Genomic DNA, 23,153 nt, shown 5'->3' with positions numbered 1-23,153 from the left:
CCTTTCAAGTATCTTAAATGGCAAAGATTTCCATGTTCATCAAAAAAGCAAATAAGAGAAAAAAAATCATTTGCTTTACTCACATGAGTAATAAAAAAAGGGTAGCTGGCTGGGCACAAGGGCGGCAAATTACCTTTCTTCCTCCTTCTTGGTGGGCCTAGAACTGCTAAGGGCGCTCTGAGTTGCATAGGTGCCCATCTCGGTTACCAATTTCTGAACTGGCCCCACAGTTATTTCTTCTTCAGGTTTTAATTCACCAGCTTCTTTCTTTATTTCTGACTCTACGATTGGGATCTACAAATCAATCAGAAACATCAATTTAGTAATAATATCTACGGCAAACAAAGTCATATTTAAAGATTTTATTTACTTACTTTTAGAGAGAGGAGAAGGGAGGAAGAGAGAGAGGGAGACAGTGATTGGTTGCCCCTCACATGCCTTCAACCAGGGATCTGGCTCGAAACCCAGGCATGTGCCCTGACCAGGAATCGAACTGGCAACCCTTTGGTCTGAAGGATGACAGTGATTGGTTGCCCCTCACATGCCTTCAACCAGGGATCTGGCTCGAAACCCAGGCATGTGCCCTGACCAGGAATCGAACTGGCAACCCTTTGATCTGAAGGATGACGCCCAACCCATTGAGCATATCATTCAGGGCACAAAATCATATTTAAATATTCAATAATTTCTACAGAAATAGCATTTCCCCAAAGGACTTTTTGGAACTTGGAACTGTCAATTTTCTTTCCTTCCCATGATAATGTAGTGAGAAGAACAGGGGCTTTGGTATTATATGCCAGTTACTTGTCATATAGTTTTGCACAAATTAATTAAACTACTTTGAGCCTTAGTTTTTTAGATTTTATTTATTTATTTTTAGAGGGAGGAGAAGGGAAGAAGAGAAGGAGAGGGAGAGAAATGTTGATTGGTTGCCTCCTATATGTGCCCAACCAGGGCCTGAGCCTGCAACCCAGGCACGTGCCCTGACTGGAATCAAACCAGCTTGAGCCACACTGGTCAGGGTGAGCCTTAGTTTCTTACTCTGTTAAATGCAAATCTTAATTCTTTCCACAGAAGTTACTTAGTAAGAAAATGCTTTTAGGACAACAACTAAAAGAAAATGGATACTCTTATTCTTCTTTTCCATCCTTTTCTGAACCAAAAGAACTCTCATCCTCCTCAAATAAAATAAATCTGATTTAATTGTACAAAATAACTTCATCAACTACCCTTTAAAAAAAGGCTACTGTGCATGTATTCCTCAATACTAGTCTATCTAATTTAAGAGCTCTGTGAGTCTTCAATCATCATCTATCAATGTATTTATAAATAAAAAATATGTCCAGGCAGGTTAATGAATGATATCCATGGTCCCAGAGCTAATTATCCCATATGGTTGCTGATTAAGGAAATACTACTGCCAGTTTTAGTACATAAATACTGTCAAGTCAGCCTTGTTCTTATAATATTTGCATTCTTCTTTCAGAACACATAGGTTAAAGAAGAGTTTTACAAGTGTTTTTTCTTTTTTAAAACACAGAACATTCTGTTCAGATAAAATCTTTTCCAGAAGGGTAAAAAATACAGGGAAGGGGAATCCCCTCCTGAATTTCCCACAGCTGTTAGGTTTTGTTATCTGGGTAACTAAAATACATTTTTCAGTGTTTTTTCAGCCCAGATGAAAACATCAAAGTGAAAAGTGAATCAACACATAAAAGTCAGATGTAAAAAAAAGAAAAAAAGGGGCAAATGTACTAAACTAAAAATCACCATCTAAAGTAGCAGTTATACCCTGGCTGGTGTGGCTCAGTGGACTGAGCACCGGACTGAGAACCAAAGGGTTGCTGGTTCCATTCCCAGTCAGGGCACATGCTTATTAGGCTGTGAGCCAGGTCCCCAGTAAGGGGCATGAGAGAGGCAACCACACGTTGACGTTTCTCTCCCCCTCTCTCCTTCTCCCTCTCTTCCCCTCTCTAAAAATAAACAAAATCTTAAGAAAAAAACAATAAAGTAACAGTTACAACTAAAGTAAAACATACCTCCCCCAGGGACCTTCGGACCTCGGTCATCACACTCTGGATGTCTTCCTTGGTGCTACAGTATTCCCCCAGAATCCACAGTGCTCCACGGTAAATCCTAGAACAAGAATACAAGTTCTGAAACACTGACCTGTCAATAAATCTTGAAGCCATTTTTCTTTGTGAATTTAAGCTCAAGCAAGAAAATAAGATTCTCCAGTTCTAAGGGATTATGAATGACATTTTAAGAAATATAACAAAAAACATAAAGTTTAATTCTCCCAGAAATCATAAGCCTTAAAAGGAAAATAAGTGCTCTCATCCACCATTATTAGGGACATTTCAAAACTGGTAATCCCAGTAGTAAAAAGTGTTATTCTCCTTTTAGGACAGAGTTAAGATAAAAGTTTATCTTAATACAACTATAAAAAATGTATTATTTTAATGTAACAAGTATTTTTTATTTGTAGTCACTGAAAAGAACAGGCAAGATGCTGACCAGAACAATGAATACGGAAGGGGTGCAAAAGGATCATTAACAACAATAAAAAAAGTAAAGAAAGCAACAATTTTCTAGTTAAAAATGTTAAACAAAGTCATTTTTTCCCTAAGATTTTCATTAAAGTTACTTTTTAAAAAATCCCAGAAACTAAAGCTCTAATAGATCATGCATGGATTCAAAAAGCAAAACTTTGATACTTGTTTTTTTCACAAAGGAGCCAAATCTTTCTTACTTCCCTAAATGCCAACACACTTTCAATCAGAAAAACAACTTTGTAATAGTCCCTTATTTTCTACCTAGGTAGATATAATGCAAGTCTATTATAGTCTATCCATCAGATGCTTTAAAGGAACAAAATTTGAATGCAAAAGTCCTTTCTCATTAGTAAAGACTATCAGAAGAGAAAAACATGTCATATTCAGGGTGCATTTGCAAATCCTTCACTTTACTTTTTGTTTTTTAAAAAAACATGTTTTTATATAATGTTTATACATGTTTATATGTGTTTGCTCATATATAGAAGCAGGGGGGAGAGAGGGAGAAACATCATTGTGAGAGAAACATCAATCAGTTGCCTCCCACACGCGGCCCAATCCAGAACCAAACCCACAACCCTGGTATGTGCCACAGGAATCAAACAGGTGACCTTTTAGTCTATGGGACAAAATGCCAACCAACTGAGCCACACCACCAGGCACAATCCTTCCCTTTAATAAATGATAAAGGTGCATGTAAATAATAATGATAACCAAAAAAAATATGTTCTCAGTCACTTTAGGACTCACACTGTTTTAGAGGAAATCAGGATGAAAAAATTGAGCTAAATTATCATAACCATAAAAAATTTTTTTTCCAACAGGTTATGGATCAGCCAAGGGTGGGTGTGTGCTAATGTTTATTGTCATTCTTATTTTGTCTTGATTGTCTTAAGTCATTGTTCTGCTCTTATATCAACTGACCCTTTAAAGACAGATGCTAATAAAGTGCTTATTTGACTTTACATTTAAACAGATTTTAAACCTACTTGACAGATTTAATAGCATGAAAGACTTCAAGCATCTTCTCAACAATAAGCATTCTTAGGTTATCAAAGCGCTGAATGGCTTCACGAACAAACTCCAAGACATCAGCAGCGGCTGCTTCATTACTGTCGCTGAGAAATTCCATTAACTGAAAGGAAAAAAAGGAAAGATAACTATTTAAACTTAAGTTTAAAAACCTTATGCAATTTTTAGTAAGGTTAAAGTAAATTAAACAAATTTACAAAGTATGTAATTAATAATTTTCAAATGCGTAACATAATGTAAGTTGAGAGACAAGCACAATTAAATTATAACAAGCCACAATGGCTTTTCTGTTTCATGTGCAAAGTTTATTACAAAACTCACCATACAACGAAAGCCAGAAATTCGCCACTCAAAATAAATTAATTGGATCATCCTAAGTTGTAACTAAAAGTAAACCCATATTAGCCTTGACTGATATGGCTTAGTTGGTGGAGCGATGACCCACAAAACGAAAGGTTGCTGGTTTGACTCCAACTCAAGGGCACGCATATGCCTGGGTTGCAGGTTTAGCCCCTGGTCAGGGCACATGCAAGAGGCAACTAATTGATGTTTCTCTCTCATATCAATGTTTCTCTCCCCCTCTCTCCCTCTTCTGTCCTCTCTCTCTAAAAATAAATACATGAAATCTTTGTAAGAAAGTAAAATCATTCTAAAAAAATTCAGAGCTCAATGGCAGAATTTCAAACTACTATACCTCATTTATCTCATAGTGACAGAAAACAAGATACTCTAGGTATGTGAATTTTTCCTATAATTGAACTCTTCAACCTTATGAGGTAAAACTATTTGAAAGATTTATTTATTTGCTCTAATGACTTATACATATATAGGATCCAGTACAAATAATGCCCCTTTCTTATTACAAAATCATAAGCATGTGATTCTGTAATGTAACAGTATGATACTCAAGAATACCATATGACACTTTAGATGAAATGTGCAAATTAAAACTACAAATTATTACACACATATTATTCCCCTAACAACCATACTCAAGCAGGTCTTACTTCTGCCAGACCCTGTATATATAAAAACAAATATTTAGGTGTGTCCAGAAAAAGTGCAGCCATTGTTAAGATAATGAAAATGGTTTGTGCCACACTGATGTAACCTTTGCAGCCAAGGAGAGTGGACTGGAATGAGCACGTGTGGACAATGACAACTTCACTGTACTCGTCAGTGGGAGTGGTGGACACCATCGACTGAGCATGTGTACTGTGTGGCCATCACATTCAAAATGACTGAGCAAGTAGAGCAATGAATCTGCATCAAATTTTACATTAAGCTTGAACATTCTTCCACGAAAACTACTCAGATGATTCAGAAGGCCGCAGCTATGGGCAACTGGAAATTGGCAGCTTCATCACAACAATGTGACCACTCATGCATCATCTCATGTCTTGTGCAGAGTTTTTTGGTGAAATATCAAATCACCTAGATGACTCAGCACCCCCTGTAGCCCAGACTTGGTGCCCTGTGACTTCTGGCTTTTCCCCAAACTAAAATCACCTTTGACAGGGAAGAGATTTCAGACCCTCAATGAGATTCTGGAAAACACAACGGCAGCTGATGGCAATTGGGAGAACTGTGTGAGGTTCCAAGGTGCCTACTTTGAAGGGGGACTGAGGTGCTATTGTCCTATGTATAATGTTTCTTGTATCTTCTTCAATGTCTTAAATGTCTTCTTAAATGTCTCTTTTTCATATTACATGGCTGGCTACCTTCTGGACAGACTATACAAACACACAAAATAATTTTACTTTATAACAGACATTAATTGTAATAATATGGGGAGGTGTTTTTGTCACTATATTTTTATTTTATTTTTTTGATGACGGGGTAAGAGAAAGAAGTCTAAGTCCTTATTCCTCTGAGTTCAAGAGTGAACATAAAGATACCTTCTGACCATGAGATTTAATAATTCCAGACCATTGAGATTCCCAGCATTTAACTACTGAATAACTAAAATTTTTAAGATTCTTTTTGAGAATTTGAAAAGGAAGGCAATCAGAATTACTTACCACAGGAATAACATTTGCAGCCATATCTGGAAATCGGACAGAACAGGAATGCAGTGTTCGCACAAGGAGCTGTCGATATTTGTCAGTATCTTCATGCTCAGACACGTTATTTGTTTTAATCACTTCCTTCTTCAGGACAATAACCAGCTATAGAACAAAGTAAAAATAAGTGAGAATTACAACACACTTGTCCGTATGGCTTACAAACTGCAGAGTTGTTTTCACCTCTTCAACATTCCGAGAAGAGACAAGATCCAGTGCCAACTGCAGAGTCTTCTTGCGTACTTCTAAGTCTGGTGTGCTTAAAACCCTTAAGATGTCCATAACCAGATCCTGAAAAAGAACACAACACCCAGAATTAATACCAGTATTTCTGGTCACAAGAAGAAAATCTCAACTCAAGAATGAAGGATTCTGTTCAATACCACCTTAATTCTTCGATCAATATAAAATCATTAGTGGTGGAAGAAACCAATATTTTTGGTCTCCCAATGTAATGCAATATGAAGTACACAACATTACACGAAGATGCATCCAAACTGAAAATGTTTCCTCTGACTCAAGTTTGATCAAGTTTCAGACCAAACTTATAGTTTGTAGGAAATAGAGGAGTCTATGGAACAAGCTAAATAACACCACCAGAAAGTAACCAGACACATCCAAAGGAGGAACATCTGAAAAGACAACTGGTCTGGTCTCTTCAACAAGTCAGTGTCATGAAAAGAAAAAGAGAAAGAAAAAGAAACTGCTCAAATAAGAGACTTAAGGGACAAAACCACCAGTTATGATGCATGGCCATAAAATGGACAAAACAAATAAAAAGGGCCTGGGGGGCGGGGAACATCTGGGAAAATCTGAGTTTAGAGCTGGTATTAGATAATATTAAGAAATTACTACCAGTTTTGTTAGGTGTGATGTTATTTTGGCTTTGTAGAAAAATGCAATATTTTAAAGATGGACACCTCAAAAATTTATGGCAGATGAAGATTTTAAAATATAACAAAACTAATTTACAAATGATTTTACTTCTTTAAAACTTTATATGTTTTAAAATTCTCACTGATAAGCCCTGACCAGTGTAGCTCAGTTGGTTAAGCATTTTCCCACAAAACAAAAAGTCACCAATCTGATTACCAGTCAGGGCCCATGTCTGGGTTGTGGCCTCGTTCCCAATTGGGATGCATGTGAAAAACAACTATTAATGTTGGCCTCACACATCAATGTTTCTGTCCCCCTTTTTCTCCCTCCCTCGCCCCTCTCTCTAAAAATAACTAAAATAAAACTTTTAAGAAAGATGTACTGATAAGAAAGTTCTAAAAGGTATAGGAATACACTTCCGCATCACCTTCACTTACATTCACCAGTTGTTAGTAGTTTCCCACAAATGCTTTACGATACTCTCCCTACTCCTACACATTCTGTGTATACCTCCCAGGAACAAGGATAATTCCTTATATAACTACAATACAACTATCAATTCAGAGGAGTTATTACTGATACTGACACTATTAACTAATATACAGTCTATATTCACATTTCCCCAATTTGGCAGTCCCAGGCCTTTATTTTTATAATGATCATTATTCTCATAGATTAAATAGGAATGCTGATAATTTTCTAGAATCAAATCATCTTTTATTCTCAATCAGTTGGTACAATTATTTTCCAGGAAATGCAAATGACATTCAATCAAAACAAATATATCTTTATTGCTAATAATACCAAGTACAGTACAATACAAAAGATAAAAGATAACATATTAATTAATGTTAGAAATATTTCTTGTGGCAAAGACAATACCCCCAAAAGAAATGGTGATTCAAGAGTAATACCTTAATGAGCAAAATTTAAACTGCCCAGGCTCATTTAAGCTAACAAAGGTGGCAAAGCTTGGGAATTCACCTCAATAGGTAGAAGATTTTATGTGGAACTTCTGTGTCAAATAACATTTACCTGTAGGACTCGTTCGTGAGCAGGGTGCTCTTTCAGTTCTACCAATCGATCCAGAACAATGAGCTTTACATTGTTATCACTCTCCTTAATAATTAAGTCAATGTAACACTGAGCAGCAGCCTATGTAAAAAAAGGGACACAAACAAAACAAATACACACTTACAAACATATCCATCTATCTTTAACACAGGTGAAAGTAAGAATAAAAAACCCAAGATAAAATATATTTACTACTTCTCCACTAAAGGTTTATGCATTTTTTTCAGACCATGTCCCTCTATTCCCTAAATTCTAACAAATCTCATTATTTTTTGAGTTTAAAAAATATTAGAAGCATCAGAAATTAAAAGGATGAGGCCTGGCTGGTGTAGCTCAGTGGACTGAGAGCAGGCCTGCGAACCATACGATTGCAGTTCGATTCCCAGTCAGGGCACATGCCTGGGTTGCAGGCCAGTTCCCAGCAGAAGGCACACGAGAGGCAACCATACATTGATATTTCTCTCCTTCTCTTCCCCTCTAAAGATAAATAAATTAAAACATCTTTAGAAAAAGAAGATTCTTTATATTAAAAAAAGAAATTAAAAGGATGAAAAGGGACTGTTATAGGCAGAATATTAACAACAAAAATTAAAGACTGATATTAAGGAAGAAGGCAGAAAAAGCAGATAAGCAATTCCAAAAAAGTATAGCTACTGAGCATTTTTTACTTTGGGTGTAAAGTCTAACACCCTCATTACTGTACAGAAAAATTAAAAATATTAAGAATACACTGAATTGCCTGGCTGGTATAGCTTAGTGGATTGAGCATGGGCCTGCAAACCAAAGGGCCACAGGTCTGATTCCAAGTTAGGGCACATGCATGGGTTGTAGGTCAGGTCCCCAGTAGGGGGTGTGCGTGAGGCAACCACACATTGATGTTTGGTTCCCCCTTTCTCCTTCCCTTTTCCTCTCTCTAAAAATAAATAAATAAAATCTTTTTAAAAAAATGTAATACCCTGAGTTATTGAAAGCAGAGAACCAAAGAGTAAACCTGAAAGAACTCCCAATGACTTGGAACAATATGATCAACGAAATAAATGACAATAATAATGGATTATAAGCCATACAATAAAGTATCCTTCCTGATACAAAGGGAAAAAGAAGGAAAGTAAAGATGAAGAAGGGATAGCTCTTCCTTGCAGAAGAACTCCAATTAGTAAATGTAAAATGATGAAATAGAAAATCACCATTAAAATACCACAGTAATAACTGCTGTAGAAAAGAACCATTGATGGATGCTAAAATTAGTTGGCACAAATTGAGAATAGAATATCTGTACCATCTCAAAGTACCTTCTCATATTACTGATTACAAAGAAAAAATCCTAATTCAACAGGGGAGAAATATGGCTGACACCACCTTAACCAAATGATCAAGGTTAACATCACCAGTAGTAAGATATATCAACCTCATGTGCTCCTTTATGACACACTGAGAAGGAAGCATCCCTTCCATGTATTCTTCCCTAAAATGTAGAGACTCATGTAATTATGAAAAAACATCAGACAAATACAAATTGAGAGATATTTCACAAAGCGACTCTTCTAAAGTGTTAAGATCATGAAAAACAAGGAGAGGCTAAAGAACCATCACCAACTGGAGCTCCTCATGACAACATATGTGTCACATGGGAAACTGGACCAGATCGTAGGAAAGAAAAAGGGCATTAGTGGGGAAACTGGTGAAATTCGAATACGATCTGTAATTTGGTTAACAATACCAATCCAATTGCAATTTCTTGGTTTTGACAATTACATAACTGTCATGCAAGACATGAACATTATGGGAGGCTGGATGAAGGGTACTGGGAACATTGTCTTATTTTTGCAACTCCTCTGTGAGTTTAAAATTATTTCATAGAAAGTTTTAAAAAAAATCTAAAGTACTGGTGTGTATAGCAGTAAATTCTCCTATTTATATCATCTGGCTTTCTAGAATAATTCCCTCCCTGAATATAGTAGGGGTTCCTCATACAGTCTTTTTGTTTTTGAAGTGTTTTTTTTTTTAAAGATTTTATTTATTTATATTAGAGGGGATGGGAAGGAGAGAGAGAGAGAGAGAGAAATATCAATGTACGGTTGCCTCTCATTCGTCCCCTGCTGGGAACTGGGAACCGGGAACTGGCCTGCAACCCAGGCATGTGCCCTGTACTGGGAATCGAACCGCGATCGTGTGGTTCACAGGCCCACGCTCAATCCACTGAGCTACACCAGCCAGGGCCCTCATACAGTCTTGATATAATAAACTAAAGAAGAGAAAGATAATATTCCATTATTGAAAATACTGGAAACTTTTTTAGGATCCATCATTTAAAATCTAGAATTCCTTCTCCCAGATCTAGTTTTTAATGTAAAGTATGGGGAGAGATCTTAAAATACCAGAATCATTCTCCTGAAACTAGAAACATTGATAGTATCTGTCTCTCTTTCTCTCCATGTGTATATGTATGAAAGCAGGAAGGAAGAAGGAAAGTCAGACTATACAAGGAATCAAATGTTCATGGAATTTGTTGCTGTCACCTCCATGCCACATAATGCCATGTAACCACATAGTAAACTGCAATGTCAATAAAGCGTAAGTGATGAGACAGAGCATTTATCATCTAACTGGCACCAAAAGAAATAAGCAGTACCTTGATTGCAGTGGGTGCACTAGAGAGAGTCACTAAAGTTCCGGCGGCTTCGTACTTTACAGCAGGACTAGACGACTGTAGTAAATTATAGATGCAGCGAATGAAACGAGCCCTTTCTGATGGGTTAGCATGACAGACCTGGGGGAGAAAACATCTAGGTTTCAACTCACTTCATGGACACTTGATTTCAAGTAAATTTTTAAAAATAGGTGTCACTTTATGGAATGCTAGTTTTCTTAGCTCGAAACCTAGGAATAGTTTTATAAGGACTTCTGAAGATGCCAACCAACCTGGGGTGAGACACTGTGACACAACACTGGTCATTTCAGACAGAAATAGATTTTACTTCAAATAATTGTTGCAGCTACTCATTCATTTATTCATTCAGTAATAATTTATAATTTCACTCTTGCACAAGAGGTTTTCAGATGACTTATACCCAAGTGAAACAGAAAATGTAAAGTACAAAAGCAAGGACAACAATACATTAATCAAGTATACTACTATGGGTACTGTGATAGGATATTACATTTGGGCTTTAATTTTTATTGTGGATGTCACAACAAAAAAGAAAATATGATGAATTATATAAATCTCAAAAGCTGATAAATGGAAAACCTCTTTTTAAATTACTACTCATATTTTGTGATTATATTCAGTACTGGGGAAAAAACTAAAACATTCTATTCTGCTCTAAATGTACCTTAATGCCTTTACCTGTGAAGAAAATATCCCTTATTTTTGATCTTTTGAGTGTTAGTATTTATGTTAGATTTTCCTAAAATGTATCCAATAAAATCTTTATTATTTGGACATGACTCAAAAACTATTCCCTCTTGCTATAACCTGGCTCCTACTGGACAAAATTAGTCAATGGATAAGCAGAGAACCCCTATTTTTGAGAACCTCAGAGGCATCCTTAAACCATACATAGGAATTAAAAGGAATTACCCACTACACTTTTGGTTTCATCTTTTTTTTTTAATATTTTATTTATTTGCCTTTAGAGGGGAAGGGAAGGAGAGAGGAAGGAAACATCAATGTATGGTTGCTTCTTGTGCATCCCCTGCAGGGAACTGGCCCCTGCCGGAAACTGGCCTGCAACCCAGGAATGTGCCCTGACTGGGAATCGAACTGCGGTCATCTGGTTCACAGGCCCACGCACTTTTGGTTTCATCTTAAATGCCAACTTCATATGACCAGTACCCTCTGTTAAAAGGGGTCACTTTGCTGCAGGGGCAAAGATGGCTGTAGTGAGTTAGCAGTGTCTAAAATACTCTGCTAGCAGAGTATTTTTCGTCCATATCATCCTATTCAATAAAGTCATCCCAAAGTATTTCATTAGCCTCCAATGGTATCAATAGCAAAACTGGGTGTTAATGTGTGTTTTATTTTATTGGAACATTAAGATGCAATCAATTCTTTCAAAAAATATATATATAATTAAAATATTGCCAATAAAGTACATTTTAAAAGCAAATCTCTTATCTAGTTTCAGACTTCCTATTAGTCAGTGGCCTACAATGTTATATTAACATGTTTAAAGTCTCTTTTCTCTTTTGCAAATGGGGAACATAAAAAGTATTTACTTTTTTTTTGTTTTTAGATTTCTGAAGTAGTTTGGTGCATACTCAAGAAAAGATTTTGAGTTTTATTCCAAAGCCTGATTCACAATCTATTCAGTGCCTGAGCAACAAACAATAACTTCTTTGCAGGTGCATTAGGTCAAGCCGTGAGTTTTTACAGAATTCTTTACAGAGGTTTAGAAAGAATGGAAGTACTTAAAAAATACAATAAACCAAAGGAAAAATAAGAAAGAAATTAAAAGGGCAGGCTACAAAATATTTCTACTATTAAAACATATTATCCTAGCAATTAAGCAGCTTCCCGGAAAGACTATTTAACCTTATCTTAAACTGTTCAAATTTATTTTTCCAATCATAAATTGGTCTTACCTTATAAATTAGCTCAACAATAACCAACTGAAGAATGTCTCCAAATGTCTGAACTTGATCAATACAAGTACTTAGGTAATCCAAAGCTCGATCCTAAAAATTATATATATATATTTATCAAACTCCACCTCATTCAATAAAAGCACTTAATGCAACTTAAAAAAATACACAACTAAATAAAAAACAAATAAGAAAATTAGGGCAAAGAAAATTAACTGATAAAAAATGAAGGCTAACACATAAATATAAACCATAGTCAAATATATGTTCTAAAAATAGGTCACAAATATGGTTGTCTGAATTTTCTAGCAGCAAAACCAAGGAGAAAAATATTGTGTTCAGGGCATTTATATAATCAAAACAAACCAGCTGCTTAAGAGTATGGGTCTTCCTATTTCTGAGACTGAGAAGAAAAATCTCATAGATTCTCCTACACAGAACACTGTGATAAAGAGAACTATGGTGTCAACATCTCTAGAGTAAAAGTACCCACAAGTTTTATCAACTGTTTCTGATCATGTCTGTTTGTGTAGGTAACACCAAAATCACAGATCACTAAAACCAACTCTGTAAGAGAACAAGACATTGTGACCTAGTAAGTAGCTTTCTTATACTCTTGTTTATGAAGATAAAACAGGAGTATCCAGATTTCAGAGGAATGAATAGACTTTGTATTTTTTAATCTTCATCCATATTATCTCCCACATTTTGATAAATACTGGATAGCAAAAATTCCTATTTAAGTGCCACCAAGGTGTGCAAAGTCACTACTAACCACCAGCAGACCTGGATGTGTAGTTGAAATCCACTTAAGAAATTTGAAGAGCCTGGTGAGAACACACATCTACATTGAGGGCCACCCTCTTTCGCAGACATGGTCCAGGTGGACCTTACGAAAAGCTACTCTTTTTCTTTATTAAGCCATTTTAGATCTACACCAAGAGAAGGAAAAACAGGCATCAAAGTCCCAAAATAGAAGGCCACAGAATAAGGCGGTAATTTCAATCTGGAAAACCTGTAAAGTGGTTATTATTAAATGCCTCACCAATGTTTAGTCTGATTTTCCAGAGAAGGGTTAAAAAAACTTTTATACAAATTAAGTTCAAAAATCTTAAAAAATTCTAAATATACAAATCACACAATATAAACAAAGACTGAAAACTCGATTAGGTCTATGTACTACTTTCATTTGTGATTTAAATACAGCCATAAAAGTAGTTTTTTAAAAAGTACTTCACCTGATCTGCATGAATTAGCATCATAAATGCATTCCTCTTGCAACTTGCATCCTTCTCATTCACCAGAAAATCATGTATTAGTTCAGGAGCATCGGGTATAAGATGTTCAAAATTTCTTGCAATAAAACCAATAACATCCATGTTTAATTCTAGTAACGCTCTATATACTACCAAAGTTAATCTTTATCGAACTTTATAACAGTATCAACTGTTTTACTTTTTAAAATTTTAAATCTATTAGAAAACTATGGGTAGGAAACACAAGCTTACATCTTCCCCTTTGAAGTTATCAGATTATACTTTTCTAGTTCAACACAGAAAGAGCTAATTTATTCAACATGATATCTAACACCTATCTCAAATAATTCTTTAGTATACTTTAGGAATATAGTATCATCGCTCATAATGACATCCTCAAGGCACTAAAAGATCCTTCTTTAAAAATCACTAGAGCCCTAGCAGAGTAGTCCAGTTGGTCAGAGGATCCTCCCTATGAGCCAAGGTTGTGGGTTCAACCCCCAGTCAGGGCACATACAAGAATCAACCAATGAAGAATAAGTGGAACAACAAATTGATGTTTTTCTCTCTCTCAAATAAAATTTTTTAAAAAATAATTCCTTGAATTTTACCAGTTATGTACTAATATTTATTTACTGGCTTCTTATTTTGGAAATTTTAAAGTATTTCTAACAGAATAATGAAAAGCTTCTTATTAAAAACCAATTACACTTCAAGAATTATTAATTCACAGCTATTTTTTGTCTCACCAATACCCCTCTCCCCATTTCCTCTCCTCCCATATTATTCTGAAACAAATCTCAGACCATTTCTTTTGTAAATATATCAATATTTTCTCTAACATTAACAATTCTTTTTAAAACTAATCATAATACCCTTATCATATCTTAAAAACTTAGCAATTCTTTAATATCATTATATAAACTACCTTAACGGCATAATTTTTGTGCATGTACTGTAGCCTAAACACCGTGTAGTCTGTGAAATTTGTGGTCTGTATGGTTGGTTTGAGGAACTCTACATTGTTAATGACGATACCACTTTCCCTAACAGGTAACAAAATCTAATATAACAGTAAGAAAACTGTGAAATTATATACCAACCAACTATTAGAGTACAAAGATGTTCATAAAAATTATATCCTACTTATAACTGGATTGATATCAGGGATTGTAAAACTCAAGCATTCTAACTTCATCTAAGTAGTTTTTTGAGCTGTTTTTAAAGTCCAAAATCTCCAGCTTTCTAAGAACAGGAGTTAGTTGAGAACTGCAACCTTCATATTAAAAAAAGTTCCCTCCTTAAGGCCTCTACGGGTAAAAAGACCCACATTCTACAAAAAGAGAATTCTAAAAGAGTCAAAACTCTTAAAGCCTGTAGGGGCTAAGTAAGTTAACAAACTCATTATTTGGGCTGGAGCAATACAACTGAGAATGGCAGGCACTGTCATCACCTAGGAAGTGTACAACCTGTCTAAAGGGGGCTGCTGTCACTGAATTCCAGCAGATTGTTGTTATGCAGAAACGAGGACCCAGTGCTGACTCTCCACATTGACAACTTTTTAAGGAAAAAGTCTCATTTAGGCCAAACAAAACACATCTGCAAGCTACACGCAATTTGTAAGGAACCACTTTGGGACCTGCAATCTAAAAGAATAAATAAACAGTCCTCTCAGGATTAGGCCAAAGGAGCATCTATTTACCTATATATAGTATAGATGGCCAAAACAGCATTTCTTCTAACATAGCTGTGACGATGCTCCAAACAAGCACGGATAGCTGGCATTAAAGGTTCTAGCAACTCTGCTTCTTTCAGTTTGCAGAGAAAACGAAGAGTAGATCCTCGAATAAATTCATTAGGATGCTGAAGATCCTGACAGAAAAATTTAAATAGGAAATGTTGAGTTTCAATATTTTACAAAAAAAATTAATGCAAAATTTTCTAATGAAAAAAATCACAAAGTACTATAGGTTTAATGAGAAAGACCTAGAGTATCAGATAATTTTTATCAGATTCCTGTTAATTAAAGTAATTTTTTATTTTTCACATCAATGTCTTATATTCTGTGTCACATTTTTATTAATAACACATAAAAATACATGGAAAATGTCTGAAAAAAGTAACAATAAAACTTTTTAGCCCTGGCTGGTGTAGCTCAGTGGATTGAGCACGGGCCTGCAAACCAGAGTATCGAGGTTCGATTCCCAGTCAGGGCACATGCCTGGGGTGCAGGCCAGTTCCCAACAGGGGACACACCAGAGGCAACCATACATTGATATTTCTCTTCCTCTCTCTTTCCCTTCCCCTCTAAAGAAAAATAAATAAAATCTTAAAAAAAAAAACAACGCAAACTTTTAACAGTAACTTACAACTTCAGTTCCAAATACCTACATGTAAAACAAAGCCCCTCCCACCAATTCTTCATTTATCTAAAATCAACGCAATATTCGTAGATAATTATGCTTTAGTTTACCTTTCTATATGCATCACATACAAGGATCATTTCATGTAAAAGCCTCCCATCTGGTGTGGTTTTAGGAACAATTTCCCAAAATACCAGAAGTAATTTTTTGATGGTGTGATCCTGAAGAGGCAGCACAAAACGAATGATGGTCATCAGAAGTCCGGGAAGCTTTTCGCCATTCAGAATCATAATGATGACTTTCTTCAAAGCTTCAGTCTTTGACTTCACATCTCCTTTTTCTGATTTAAAAAGTTTTAAATAAAACATAATTATTTCAAAAGACAATTTCTCATAATTTTAAAAGCAATTGACAAAATAAAACATTTTCTAACTTTATCTGTGGCAGTAGTAATAAAGGCACTAACCCAAATGACATGTGTTCCCAACCTGGTTATGTAAAGCCACAAGCTATGTGACTTCACATGAGTGATTTATCTGTGAACCAAATGATTCTTTACATATAATATGGAGGCACTGGTTTAGATCTCTGGTCCCCAACCAATGGAATTAATGCAGAGACCATAAATGTATGGGTATACTAAATAATATAAGCATGCAGCTATTTTTTAAAAATGTAAATAGATGCTATTAAGTGCTTCTGAATTCAAAGTAGCTTTTAGTCGGTATGTACTCTATTTTCTCAACTGAAGTTACCACCATTCTTGGGAGGTGGGGATCAGTGACATGTTTTCAACATTAGGATGATCCTCAAACTCAAAAAGATTGGGAACCAAAGACTAGATTAATTCCAAGATCCCATCATGTTCCTACAGGGTATGAAATCAGAATTTAGAATCTTTAGAATTTAAAATACACGCTTTAGAATTTTTCTTAAGAAACTACCTAAAAAATCAGAAAAACAAAATGTACTACATTAGTGGCCACTGTTTATAATTAAGAATAACACATCTAAGATACCAGTTTACTGTTACTTAGCCCCCACCCCCAAATGCACTATTAAGTATTTTATGCAAAACAACATGCAACTTCACATCTTTATCACTGACTACTAAAGAACTTATGGTACATCTTTTGGACCCAAAATTCAAAGGCAGAAATATAACAGACAAATACAGTGTTTCTACAATTGTTCTGGTCATAAAAATAAACAAGTACCTAAAAGAAGGGACAAAGAGGGATGACAACAGTGTTTAATAATATTGGAGTTATCATAAGGAAAAAACAGAACTGAAACAAATTTCTAATACTTAGAGTCAAGTGACTATTAAATAGAGTTCTTTGCTGTTGCCAAAGAGACAGAGACTGTGAATGATCAGTTGGTAGAGTTATAGGAAGGATTTAGGGTTCAGAAGAATTGTACTAGGTAAATCAAAAGCTCATATCTTCAGGTATTTGAACCAAAAACACAGTAAAGGTTACTGTCATATTTATCTCATAAGGGTCAATATTTTTGTTTAAAACTGATTAACTCCTCATGCATTTCTCCCTGCTTCAGAGTATTTCATTTCCTGCCATATACAAATAAAAATTGGTGGGCATCATATCCAATCAAGAAATGAACTGAAAAGACGGAGTAGCCATCTGAGCAAACTTTCAGTTTTAAAGTCTGTGAAGATGACAAAACAAAGCATCAGGAGAGATAGCAGTAGCTGATAGCTATAATCAAGAAAATAAGACAGACTAGGCAAGTTCTAAGTGGCTGAAGTTGTATTCACTGAGCAGATACAGGTTTTCCTCTCTTTGACCCAAAGCTTCCTTTCCAACTTTTTTTCCTATTTGTTTGATATGGTGAAGGACAGAGTCAAAATGGCATAAAATTCTATCGCTATTATGCTGATGGCTTCTTCTGTTCCAGTTTCTGTCTACTTTTCACAAATTAGAAAATCTGAAAGTTTAGCAGGATGAAATACCACTTGTAACTAAAGGTTAAGTTTTAAAAGTTTAATAGCAAAGCTGTAAAAAACTACACCATTTTTATTTGAAGCCTCCCCAACACTAACTTCCATTTATTCCAGCAATTGAAATTGAAGTTGGGAATGCTTTTATCAACATCTTCAAAATTTCCAAAACTCTGTCCCTTTATGAACATTACCAAAAATATGGAAAATATGGCAAATTCACCAGAACATACTAAGTACTTCACACTCTAGGGAATGTACAGTCATCAGAGCACATATCCAGTGATTGTGGGTAAAGAAAAGTGTAGTAAAGCAACTCAGTATTTCACCAAACAAAAAAGTATTTATTACTCTAATCGGAAACTACTCCTAAACTTTTTCTCAATCTGAACTCTTTTGAGATCAAGTAAAAATTATATATAAAATTTTAGAATACTTATTTAGTTATTGGTTAGGGAAGGGTAGCCAAGGCAGCTGTGATGAAGAAAGGGTACTGTTTACAGTTAAGGACAGATTTTGTTCTTTACCTTTCAGGGTATGACCTTGAGTCTATAACTAAAGTTTATTCATTATTTAGCATTCTATTTTACTATATAAATATGAATATACATATATTCATTATACCTGGGTTTTGTATATAAGGGTATCAGTTTAAATGCCACAAAACAGGATTTTTTTTCCTTCTTATTAAGTGGTGGGAATACTAAGTAAACTACTGTCTCCTTTCAAACCATGACTATCTTCAAGAAGATACTTTCAAGGTCAGAAGTATAATTTTCATTCTACTCTATTTAAACAGTAGTTATCGGTTTAAGTTAAACTTGTTTTTAGTAGTTCAATTAAACAAGAATCATTATTTTGGAATGTGCATTACTTAAGAAATTTTTTTGAGAGAATTGCAAAAAGGAGATACAGTGTACACTTTAAAAATTCAGAAATATATTTGTTTCTGCTTTGCATAAATGCTTTAAAAATGAAAAGCTTAAACTTTTCTAGAAAACACATGTGTATTCCAGCATTGATTCATTTGTTCAACAGATGGAGAACCCAAAGAACAAAGTTCTTTTGGTTTCACAAGCTAAGTAATATCATGTTAAATGTTCAAAGGAACTAAGACATTCAAATACACATTCTCTCAACTTGTTACCTACAGAGAATTATCAGCTATATTTAAGCATAATATGTTAAACTAAACAAGCCATTATGCTATTTTTAGGAATACCTATCAAATTATTATGACTTATTATATTAAATTATGCATTTTTATCACTATAATAAATGATTTATTATAATAAATTATATTTCTTCAGCTGTAATAAGCTGAACTGAGATGTTTTATTTCAAAAAACCAATACTGAAAGTCTGGAGGTAACAAATTTTCATTTTTAATAAGACAAAAAGGTCTACTGAAAAAAATCCTAGGAAAATATTTAGACAAAAATTAAGCATGTCTAAATATAAAGGAACCTGAAATGCAAATGACCTTTAATTTTTCATGTCATTTTCAAACTATTATCAAAGTTTACCTAGATCATTTTTTAGGCTAATTTCGGATGGTGGTTCTGAATCCATTGGCACGTTAATTAACGTATAGCACACGTTCTCAGCAGCCGTCATGTTTTCTGGTGATAATCAACCCTTGATTCAAGATAAGGATAATAAATGCCAGAAAATCTAGAAAAAATAAATACAAGGATATCATTATAAGTAAACACCTCTCAAAAAAGAAAAAACAACCCTAACTACCGTGATCTTTACTGTCTAAAGTTCATTCAGTCTGGCTTATGAGTTTTGAAGTATTAGAAAGGGTGGGTCAATCTATATTGTGTCCCATAAAAAGAGTAATTAAAAAAAAACACTTGTCAGTTTCGACCTAAGGTATATTATTTTCCACTCCAACCCCCCGCCCAGGGTTTAGAATGCTGTACTGCTGAATTAAGGCCCACCACACAGTGACAGTCCCCGGGCCCCGCCCCACTACATTATAGAAATGATTTAACATAGCATACAATCTGAACTGCTAGAGTTAAGTCCTGTCCTGTGCACGACTACTCTGCTAAAGCTTTAAGCGTTTTAACGGGTTTTAACAGTGGTACCTGAATCTGCGTACGTGTGTCCCTCTATCAGTGCGCTGCACCCCAACGCCCCTTCCCCGTTCTTTCTTCCAGGAAAGTAAGCCCCAGCCTAGAATGGCAAGCCTAGGGGGCCTAGGAAAGTAGACCCCTGGCCAGCTCGCAGCCCGGGACGGGGCGTCCCGCCCAAAGCTTCCCGACCCCTCGCCCCACTTCTCCAGGCCTGGACGGGAGCGGCCTAGTCCTTTCCCTGTCGTATCTTCCCACTAAAGAGCCAGTTCTTCCGACTCTGCCCAACTCACCAAGCCTTTGGAATTGGGTGCTTGTGGCCCCCTACCTGGCTTCGAGGGGCAGCAGCTGGGGCAACCGCAGGACCGTCTACCCTTCCTTGCTCCAACCCCCAGCAGAAGCGACGGCTCTGCAAGTCCTCGGCTGACGTGGAAGGGGAGGGGAGACGATCGAAGCTACAGCCACCCAGCTTCTACGGCAACTCGGAGAGGACATGCCTTCTCCGTCCTGCGGCTGCGTGCTGCCAGTTCGTCCAAGTTTCTCATCCACGCTCGGTTTAGGCCGCAGAAAGGACTGGAAACGTATTTATTGTTTTCCCTGCACGCGTGAATTAAGAGCTATGGTCATTTAAACCAAACAATTTAGCAATAGTCTCATAGTCCACGAATTAAAATAGCCAAGGGGTGGAAGTTTGAAAAGAGGGGACACACATTTTACGGGGTTCTGTGGTCCACTGGAAAATAGCAGAAGATTGGCAGCCGGAGTCTTTTTTCTAGTTCGTCCAGTAATAAACTGGGAAAGTATACTCTTTGGGTAAGTAAGTTAAGTTCTAATGAGGGGCAGTAGATTATATGAAGATCTATTGCGTTCTTAACGTCTGCAGTAATGCGAATCTTTCTGTCTCCGCAGTTAGGCTGGAGTTGCTTGACATCAAAGATTCATTCATGTGATTTTTTTTTGTAACTATCCCTTTCATGATTATTTATGAGCACCAATTCAATTATAAATTTGTCACGCATAAAGGGAGGTTGACAGTTATTGACAGGATTTTACCTATCTTCAAAGACCCAATTGTTACAGCTACCATCAGCCATAATACCTTCCATTTTGCCCATTTGAGGTTCGGTATTCCCATCCCCTCATATTATTGTTTTAAAAATTGAAGACTTTGGGGGGAAAACGGGGACGACTGTAACTGAACAATTAAAAAAATTAAAAATAAAATTTGAAGACTTAAGCAAAATATTATGAATACAAAGAGGTCTGACAGAACCTCTTTGTCTTGACAGAACCTACCCTCATTGAATAGGCTAACCTTGGCTATGGAGATGGAACACAAATAGTACCTCATTTATCTAGAATACAGCTGTTTTGAGATTTCCTCTTTTTGGAACAATCAAGCAAAAGTCCATGTGTTTATAGCACATTCTGTGTGCTCCTCAAATCTTGAGCTTTCATTTTAAACTGTTTGAGATAATTGCAGTGATATATAGAAATCCCATATACTCTTCAATTTCTTCCAATTAGCACCTTGTATAACAGTAAATTATCAAATCCAGGAAATGGACAGGGATACATACATTCACTCACCAGTTTTAAGTGCACTCATTTGTGTATTTAGTTACCATGTTTAGAGTCATGTGATCACCACATCAAGGTACAATTCCATTTCAAGGATCATTCCTATTCCTTTATAGTCACAGCCACATCCCTCAATAACCCTGACAACTACTGACCTGTTCTCCATTCTATAACTTTTGTCATTTTAAGGATGTAATATAAATGAATTAGACAATGTAAGCTTTTGAGATTGTTCCCCCGCCCCATTCAGCCTAATTCCCTGAGATCAAACCAAGATGTGTGTGTACAATAGGATGTTCCATTTCTGTGTATTCATTTCTGACATGAAATTTTTACAAATGCAGTTTATCTGACTTCTAGGCCCACCTATCAGGAAATGACAATCTGTTGGCATGAAATGAAGCCTCCCACCCCAAAATAAAAACTAGACAGCATTAAGAAAGCTCATCAGTTTAGGACCACCATGGATGGTACAAGACTAACCGACTTTAGTTGCCCTGGAGGCTCCATTGTATTGCAAACTAAAATTTGAGGCTTACCATGACCAAGGTATTAGGTAAACTATCAAATATGGAGAAAGGTAAAAAAAGGTTCTATAAAACCTAATTTAAAGTATGCACTTAAAATGTCATAGGCAGTGTAAACACAGAGCTTGTTGAGCAGACTATCAAAACCTTACATACCCTACTTCTTCCTCCCTTGCTATAAATGTGCACTTTTCTTTTTACTTTAACATGATTACATCATTTTGAATGCTAAGTTATACATTATTTGAGAGCAAGGACCTTGTCATATACTAAGAATCATAAAAATTTACGTCTAGGAAACCAAGACCTAGAAAAAAAGGGACTTAACCCAAATCACAAAAAGCAACACTAAAAAAGCTGGGATTAGCAGCTCAATCCTGTCACCTACCTTCCTGCCTCTTTTTTTTTTTTTAACATAATGATTTAATATTTATTTATTTAATTCTTGTTCAAGTACAGTTTTCTGTCTTATATTCCCAGCCCTGCCCGCCCCCGTGCTCCCCACCTCCCTCCCATTTCCACCCCCACCTTAGTTATTGTCCATGTGTCCTTTTATACTTACTGATGTGAGTCCTTCCCCTTTTCTCCTATGATTCTCTCCCCTCTCCCCTCTGGACCCTGTCAGCCTGTTCTGTATTTCAGTGTCATTGGTCATATTTTGCTTGCTTGTTTGTTTTGTTGTTTAGATTCCTGTTAACAGTGATATCGTATGGTATTTGTCTTTCACCGCCTGGCTTATTTCGCTCAGCATGCTTTCCAGTTCCATCCATGATGTTGCAAAAGGTAGGAATTCCTTCTTCCTTTCTGCAGCATAGAATTCCATTGTGTAAATGTACCATAGCTTTTTGAAAACCTGCCTCTTATTTTTAACCATACCAGTTCTTCCAAGATGCATTTGGATATTATGTTTATATCAAAGTGACAGTTTCTATGAAAGGACATTAAGAATTTTGTTTATAATTAACACAGACTAAATTGAATCACTGAATATAACTAGACACAACATGAAAAGGCATCACAATGAACTCTGTACAGTGGGAATGAATCTTACAGGTGTGAGGAAAATTTTAATTTCTAAAGTCAGTATATAAGACTAAAATCACATGTTGAAAAAAATGTCTAAAATTGCCCCCCAACTACAATACAGTTTTTTCTTTTCCCAACTGAGTGCCAGCCAAGTAACTGGTTTACCTGTAGG

The 23,153-nt window shown here is 35.8% G+C and overlaps 1 protein-coding gene across 2 annotated transcripts in view; it reads right to left on the bottom strand.

The window, feature by feature from the left end:
* COPB1 (coat protein complex I subunit beta 1) overlaps positions 1 to 20,284 on the bottom strand; it is a 34,930-nt gene extending 14,646 nt beyond the window's left edge. Inside the window, exons 1-13 of one of the 2 annotated variants that reach the window (XM_037050018.1) lie at positions 20,141 to 20,284; positions 19,293 to 19,440; positions 15,917 to 16,146; positions 15,146 to 15,315; positions 13,426 to 13,540; positions 12,188 to 12,280; positions 10,233 to 10,370; positions 7,562 to 7,681; positions 5,834 to 5,941; positions 5,609 to 5,755; positions 3,545 to 3,690; positions 2,040 to 2,136; positions 134 to 294 (exon numbers count right to left, since the gene is read on the bottom strand). In XM_037050018.1, the coding sequence (XP_036905913.1) occupies positions 134 to 294; positions 2,040 to 2,136; positions 3,545 to 3,690; positions 5,609 to 5,755; positions 5,834 to 5,941; positions 7,562 to 7,681; positions 10,233 to 10,370; positions 12,188 to 12,280; positions 13,426 to 13,540; positions 15,146 to 15,315; positions 15,917 to 16,146; positions 19,293 to 19,383 (1,616 nt within the window). In that variant the 5' untranslated portion in view covers positions 19,384 to 19,440; positions 20,141 to 20,284. The remainder of the gene's footprint in view (positions 1 to 133; positions 295 to 2,039; positions 2,137 to 3,544; positions 3,691 to 5,608; positions 5,756 to 5,833; positions 5,942 to 7,561; positions 7,682 to 10,232; positions 10,371 to 12,187; positions 12,281 to 13,425; positions 13,541 to 15,145; positions 15,316 to 15,916; positions 16,147 to 19,292; positions 19,441 to 20,140) is intronic. The other variant, XM_037050017.1, reaches the window with a different exon arrangement.
* Between the last annotated feature and the right edge of the window lie 2,869 nt (positions 20,285 to 23,153).

The sequence above is a fragment of the Sturnira hondurensis genome, unplaced genomic scaffold (genome assembly GCF_014824575.4).
Source record: "Sturnira hondurensis isolate 20B ecotype Veracruz unplaced genomic scaffold, ASM1482457v3 Scaffold0006505, whole genome shotgun sequence".
Classification (NCBI taxonomy): Eukaryota; Metazoa; Chordata; class Mammalia; order Chiroptera; family Phyllostomidae; genus Sturnira; species Sturnira hondurensis.
The sequence above is the reverse complement of the archived record's forward strand: the minus strand, read 5'-3'. Positions and strand labels throughout refer to the sequence as shown.